The sequence below is a fragment of the Aedes albopictus genome, chromosome 3 (genome assembly GCF_035046485.1).
Source record: "Aedes albopictus strain Foshan chromosome 3, AalbF5, whole genome shotgun sequence".
NCBI lineage: Eukaryota > Metazoa > Arthropoda > Insecta > Diptera > Culicidae > Aedes > Aedes albopictus.
In genome coordinates this window covers 382,020,334-382,027,953 of record NC_085138.1, presented here as the reverse complement: position 1 = coordinate 382,027,953, position 7,620 = coordinate 382,020,334, and the positions used below count along the sequence as shown (strand labels likewise).

Sequence of the window (7,620 nt, the reverse complement as noted above, 5' to 3'; positions counted from 1 at the left end):
GGAATAATAGGACAAATATGGAGAAATAGCGGAAGGAAATTCTAAAAGAATCGTGGGGGGAATTTCAGAAGATATTTCCAAAGAAATTCCGGATGAAATTCCTTTTGGAAGGGTCTGCTGGACAAGCCTCATCCGCAAGTTAAAAATAAACATACTTCTCAGAGTATGAAAATCAAACATTTGTCCAGAATATCAAAGATGGCGGCCGAAAATTTAAGATGGCGTCTGTTTTAAGGAGTTTTGAGCTCTAAAGCCAGGCAACATGAGTACGTTTTGTGCTATAGAATATTCAAGATGGCGTCCCAAAATCTAAGGTGATCAACCAAATTCAAGATGGTGGCAACCAAATTAAGATGGTTTCCGATTTTATCATTACCTTTTTGAGTGTCACAACGTGATTGCCTCCAAAAAGCTAGTTTTTATGCCACATTTGGCTTTCACGAATTTTAGTAATTTTTGCTCAACTCCTACAGTATTGGTGTCAAAGAAGCAAATAACCAAAAAACATTGGAGAATATGATGCCGTTTTGAAAAATCCAACTTATTAAGTATATTGGGGTGTTCCAGAACAAAATCAATCAAAAAATCAACTTTTTAAGGTTTTTCTGATCACAAATGTGATAATTACACATGTTTCCTTCAACTTTATTCGCACACGTTGTTCGGAGAAGTTGTAGCAAACAAGTATAGCTTTCAATTTCTGCCGAAAGAATTAAGTTTTGACATGTTTTAGTGTAGTTATGATTTTTTGAAGTTCAAAAATAGTCGAAAAACACAAAATTGATTTGATGCACCTCTTAATTTCAATGGATTTGGCTGAAATTTTGACCAGTTACTTCTTTTAGGATGCCAATCAAAATATGGGAGTGGACTTGAGAATCAGAGAACATTTTTGAAATCTGGACAGGCCTATGTCGGTGCGTCAATGCCACGGAAGCTGACTTGGCTGAACCGAAGTGGTTTTGCTCCGCGGATGAGTGTCAACGCCAGAAAAAAGGAACCACAAAAAGGAGCAGCAAGACATCCAAAAAGGCTTCGGGACATACGTCGGACTCCGATAAGACGAGTGTTAAATCGGACCGCCAAGTTGGACCGCATCTTTCCCGAATCATGCAAACGTTGCAGAATGAGCAGAAGTCGAAAGATGAAGAGCTACAAATGGAACGGATCATGAGAGAGAAGCGCATCGAGATGGATCTAGAGTTCAAGAAAAAACGTATGGCCATGGAGAAACAGATGAGGGACAGAGAGATGGAATTGGAGAGGGAGTTGCTTGAACAATCACTCGCACAGGAAAAGGAGCATTTAGACCGGATGAAACTGATGAGACTACAGTATCGATCTCAAATGGATCAAGTCCAGCAGGAGATAAAACAGTTGAACACAACGTCCGAAGCTGATGAAACTCCGAAGGCAGTTGATCGGAATCCAGCCTTTCTGGGAGAGAGTTCTCGAGCGAATTTCGTCAACGCGGATGCTGCAAATGTCTCTGTTCGATCGAACTTGTCAAAGTTTAAGCCACTCGCCCCAAGTAAACAAGGTCATGAAACCGACAGCGACGATAGCGATGAGACGTCTGACAGCGAGTCTTCAGAGGAGGAGTCTGCAGAGGATGAATCGGATTCCGAAGCGGAGAAACCAAGGACGGGACCGTCCAAGGCTCAGCTGGCGGCCAGAAACGGAATTACGAAAAGGTTACCTATTTTCACCGGAAAGCCCGAAGAATGGCCGTTATTCATCGGGGCATTTGAAGCATCGACGGAAGCATGTGGTTTCAGCGAAGTCGAAAATCTTGTCCGCTTGCAAGAGAGCTTAAAAGGGCCGGCTCTAGAAAGCGTGCGTTGCCAACTTCTGTTGTCAAAATCCGTTCCTCGAGTCATAAAGAAGTTGCGTCAGATGTACGGAAGACCGGAGCAGCTGCTCCAATGCCACTTGGAGCGGATTCGGAAGTTGGATTCACCGAAGGCAGATAAGCTCGCAAGCTACGTTCCGTTTGGCAACGCCGTAAAGCAACTCTGCGATCACCTCAAGATGGCCGGACTAAAGGAGCATCTAGTAAACCCTCTTCTTCTACAAGATTTGGTAGACAAGCTACCGTCTGGTGACAAACGCGAATGGGTTCGATATAAGAAGAAGAAGAAGTCTGTGACACTGTGTACGCTTTCGAAATTCCTATCGAAAATCGTAGCTGAGGCGTGTGAAGCCAACGTTTCGTTAGAGATCAAACCAGATCCAAGGGTTTCTGTGTCGACGAAGGCCACCAAAGGGATATCGAAGGGAGCCGTGTTCAACCACAGTTCGTTGGAACCTTCCAATAAAAGCGACGATGCAAGACGGTCACAAAAGCCGTGTATAGTGTGCCAACGCAATGATCATCGTCTGAGATACTGCGAAGACTTTAAAAAACTGCCTGCGGCCGATCGCATCAAGCTAGCGCAGCAAAAAAAGCTTTGCAAGGTATGCCTCAACGACCACGGGAATGCTGAGTGTAAATTCAAGCTACGTTGTAATGTTGGCGATTGCCAACAACGCCACAATCCGCTTCTGCATCCCCCACAAACGACGTTAGCGATTAATGCGCATGTACGAGTGAACGGTTCAATTCTTTTCCGTATGCTACCCGTTATGCTGCACTGCGGACAAAAGTCTGTGAGCACTCTGGCATTCCTCGATGAAGGTGCTTCGGTAACACTGATTGAGCAACATTTGGCGGATAAAATTGGCGCAAGCGGCGTGAATCTCCCATTAACAATCAACTGGACTTCAGATATTTCCAGAACTGAAAGCGACTCGATCTGCACAAATTTATGGATTTCATCCCCTGGAAGCAACGAGAAGAATTTGCTGAAGACGGTGCAGACGGTTCGTGAGTTGCTTCTTCCTGCACAATCGCTTGAATCCCCGGAAATGGCGAAGCGATATGCTTTTCTGCGTGACGTGCCTTTCCTTTCCTATCAAAGTGGGCGCCCAGGACTATTGATCGGGCTAAACAATATCCACGTCATTGCACCTATCGAAACCAAACTAGGTGGACCGGGAGAACCAATCGCAGTGAAATCAAAACTAGGCTGGACCGTGTATGGTCCACAAACGGGAGAAACTATAAGCGAAGCCTTTGTGGGTCATCACGCAGTGAGCAACCAAGCAATTCATGATCTCATAAAAGTGCATTATGCCCTCGAAGAATCGGCGACAGCTGTACTTCAAGAATCGAAGGAAGATCGAAGAGCCCGTGACATCCTGGAACGGACGACGAAGCGCATAGGAGACCGTTTTGAGACGGGACTTCTATGGAGAGCTGACGATATAGTGTTCCCGAATAGCTTCCCGATGGCCCTTCGGCGTTTGGAACATCTGGAACGACGTTTAGAAAAAACACCTGAATTGTACGAGATTGTAAGACAACAAGTGATCGAATACCAGAACAAGGGGTACGCGCATAGAGCAACGGCTGAAGAACTGACCAAAATGGATCGTCGCAGGATGTGGTATCTGCCCTTGAACGTGGTTCTAAACCCAAAAAAGCCCGGCAAAGTTCGCCTGGTGTGGGATGCGGCGGCACGCGTCGATGGCGTTTCTCTAAACTCGCAGCTGCTAAAAGGACCCGACTTGCTGACTGCATTACCGGAAATCGTATGCCGCTTTCGAGAGCGACCGGTTGCCTTTGGTGGAGACATCAGAGAGATGTACCACCAATTGAGGATACGCGAGGTGGATAAATCGGCACAGTTATTTCTGTTCAGAGCAAACCGTACAGATGAACCGGCCATCTACATAATGGATGTTGCCACATTTGGCGCCACAAGTTCTCCTTGTTCTGCTCAGTTCATAAAGAACCTGAATGCTCTCGAATTCTCCAACGATTTTCCAAGTGCGGCAGAAGCAATCATCAAAAGCCACTATGTTGATGATTATTTCGACAGCGTGGACTACGTAGAAGAAGCTGTTCAACGAGCGAAGGACGTGGCATACGTACATGCAAAAGGAGGATTCCAAATCAGAAATTGGGTGTCCAACTCTGAGGAAGTGCTTCGCAACCTCGGAGAACAGAAAGTCGTGACCAACGTTCGTTTGACGCAGGACAAAAACATCGAAACCGAACGCATCCTGGGAATTGTATGGAATCCGACTGAGGACACTTTCTTGTTTTCTGCAAATCATCGACCGGATCTTAAGGCGTTTCTCGAAGGCGACGAAAGACCTACAAAGCGTATCATCCTCAGCTGCGTGATGGGATTTTTTGACTCCCAAGGTATGTTTTCTCATTTCACGGTGCACGGTAAGCTTATTGTGCAAAACCTATGGCGACTGGGTTATGATTGGGACGAAACAGTGAACGACGATACTTGGGCAGATTGGAAGCGATGGACTGCTCTTTTACCGTGCGTGGAATCAGTGAGAATTCCACGGGCGTATTTCGGTAGTCTACGATCGGACGAAATCGATTCCCTCGAATTACACGTGTTCACTGACGCTAGTGAACATGCGTATGGAACAGTGGCGTACTTCAGAGCAACGGTAAACGGAACCTACAAGTGTGCGTTAGTCATGTCACGGTCGAAGGTAGCACCACTAAAAAGGCAATCAATTCCCCGGCTGGAGCTTTTGGCTGCTGTACTGGGAGCTCGACTATTGCGCACTGTCGAATCAAGTCATACACTGCCTGTTCATCGACGATTTCTGTGGACGGATTCACAAACTGTGTTAAGCTGGATTCGTTCAGATCAATACAAGTATAAGCAATTCGTTGCCTTTAGAATCGGAGAGATTCATGAATTGACCAACTTAGCGGATTGGCGTTGGGTACCAAGTAAACACAACATCGCAGACGTTCTGACCAAATGGGGCCAGGGACCTCCACTCGAATCAAACGGTCCATGGTTCACAGGTCCACAGTTTTTGTATCAGCCTGAAGAGAACTGGCCAATTCAAAAACTTCCACCGGCCAATATCGGCGAAGAAATGCGAGCTCATTTGCTGTTCCACGACACAGCTAGCCATGTGGAACCACTGATTCACGTTCAAATGATGTCACGGTGGACTCACATCGTCAGAGTGACTTCGTACGTGCTAAGGTTCGCTGCAAATTGTCGTCGCAAGCAAAAGGGCGAACCGATCTGGACTACGAAAGCAGTTGGGAATCATACGAAGTTGTTAAAATCACAATGGTCGCACATCTGCTGGCCGTTACAACAAGAAGAGTTCCAGAAAGCAGAAACAGTGTTGTGGAAGCAGGCTCAACTTGCTGGTTTCCCGGACGAAGTCTGTACGATGAAGCGAGCACAGAAAGCGAATCTAACATCGGCGAAAATTGAAAGAGGCAGTCTTCTGTATAAATTGACTCCCGTTATGGACGACAATGGAGTCATACGTGTAGGAGGCAGACTGGAAAAGGCGGAATTCCTGCCGTTTGATACAAAATTTCCAATCATCCTTCCTAAAGATGACGTCATCACAAGCAGATTGGTTCAACATTATCATGAGCGATTCGGGCACGCAAACCGCGAAACAGTGTTTAACGAGATGAGACAACGTTTCTACGTTCCAAAACTGCGCTCCGTTATTCTGAAAGTGATGAACAACTGCATTTGGTGTCGGGTCTACCGATGCTCCCCCAAAATTCCGAAGGAGGCACCACTACCTGTTCCACGCGTGACCGCCCACCTGAGACCATTCAGCTCAGTTGGAGTAGACTATCTTGGGCCAATAGAGGTAACAGTTGGGCGAAGGAAGGAGAAAAGATATGTTGCTTTATTCACTTGTCTGGCAATTAGAGCAGTTCACGTTGAGGTAGTCTACAGCTTAACGACACAGGCATGCCTAATGGCAATTCGGCGTTTTTGTTGTAGAAGAGGCGTCCCAGAAGAGTTTGTATCCGACAACGCCACGAATTTTAAGGGTGCTAGCAAGGAGTTGGCAAAATCCATCAATGACGATTGTGCTGGTCGGGTAATCAGTTCTAGGACTAAATGGACCTTCATTCCTCCCGGAACCCCACACATGGGAGGGGCCTGGGAAAGAATGGTCCGATCGGTCAAAGAAGCGCTAAAAGTTTTTGATGATGGCAGAAAATTGACAGACGAGATTTTCAGTACGACCTTGGCAGAAGCTGAGGACATGATTAACTCTCGCCCGTTAACTTATATCCCTCAAGAATCCGCAGAAATAGAAGCAATCTCACCGAATCATTTTTTGCGAGGCACAGTACGAGCCGAAGATATGGAGGTTGATCAGGTCGTCGATTTTGCTGAAACACTTCGAGATGTCTACAAAAGATCACAATATCTCGCCGATCAACTATGGATTCGCTGGTCAAAGGAGTACTTGCCGTCCATTAACCATCGTACAAAATGGTTCGAGGACAAGGGTTCGATTCGCGCAGGAGATCTAGTGTTCGTAGTAGATGGACGCTTTCGGAAGTCCTGGACTAGAGGAATCGTCGAAGAGGTGTTTCCGGGATCTGATGGACGAATTCGGCAAGCGAGTGTGAGGACATCTGGCGGCGTGTTCAAGCGGGCAATCGCGAACTTGGCAGTATTGGAGATTAGAGACGGTAAATCCGGAACGGCCGGGGGTTCCGCACCGGAGTTACGGCCGGGGGAATGTGCTGGCACCACTGGCGAGGGACCACGAACCGGTAATTAACAAGTGAAACTGGTTGACAATTCACTTTGACGTTTCGATGAGGTACATCTGTCAGGAGGATGAGATAGCGAAAATTGATAGAGATTGTCGCAAATACGAGTTTTTCCAAAATCTTTATTACATATTTCTCTTAATAATAGCATAAAATTAAAGCTTATAGATTGTTTACCAGTGTTGAATTGGAATTGATTTGATTCTCGTAAGTAAATTAATGATAGTGACATGCAGAAAGGATAAAGTTGTTAATAAAAAATCTTATATCATTATCTAGTGTCGCTGGGAAATATAGGCTTAAATCTACTTAAAATTATATAATTCATACTTACCCGGCATAGTGGTTGAATCTAAAACGAATCTTAAAGCTATTGTGAGTATAGTTAACATTGAAACATACATAACATGCAATTAAAATTTGACAAATGAAACTTAGGCTACGAGGTAAACGAGACTACGCACCTATTCCATCATCCGCTGCATGAGGCGATAGAACTAAACTACTTCTTGTAAGTACATTGTAAGTCATTTGCAACATAATTCTAATAAAATGAATATTAGTTTTAGCTTCTACAAAAGCTGCTGGAAAAAATCTAGTGTTTCTGCCACCGGTCCGAACAGCAGTGATCGCAAGTGTCAGATAAAAAGTGACGTTTGGCCCGTCATGACATCTAATGCAGCCGGCGTCGCGGCGTCTTGATCAAACGCTTTGTAAACAAAAACACGTGATGGCAATGAGCCATTTTACGAAGTGACAACAATGTTGATGATGATATTGATTTTCACGGGTTATTGGACGCTACCTCCTGTCAAAATTCATTCATAAAATCGGCTCGTGAAATGGACTATTATTATCAATATGTGACTTAGGGTTGCCTATGCATGGAACATTATGGTTTATTAAAGCATTTTAGGAAGTAGTAAGGATCGAATTAAGGACAGACTTGTTAGAGTCCCAAAATGGCCGCCACAATGGCCGAC

The 7,620-nt window shown here is 45.2% G+C and overlaps 1 protein-coding gene across 1 annotated transcript; it reads left to right on the top strand.

Annotated features, from left to right (window-relative positions):
- The first annotated feature begins 262 nt into the window (after positions 1-262).
- LOC134290962 (uncharacterized) lies at positions 263-7,261 on the top strand. Its single transcript, XM_062858195.1, has 3 exons — positions 263-266; positions 908-7,012; positions 7,076-7,261. Exons 1-2 carry the CDS (start codon positions 263-265, stop codon positions 6,643-6,645), a joined length of 5,742 nt encoding a protein of 1,913 aa, XP_062714179.1. The 3' UTR covers positions 6,646-7,012; positions 7,076-7,261.
- Positions 7,262-7,620: the final 359 nt, after the last annotated feature.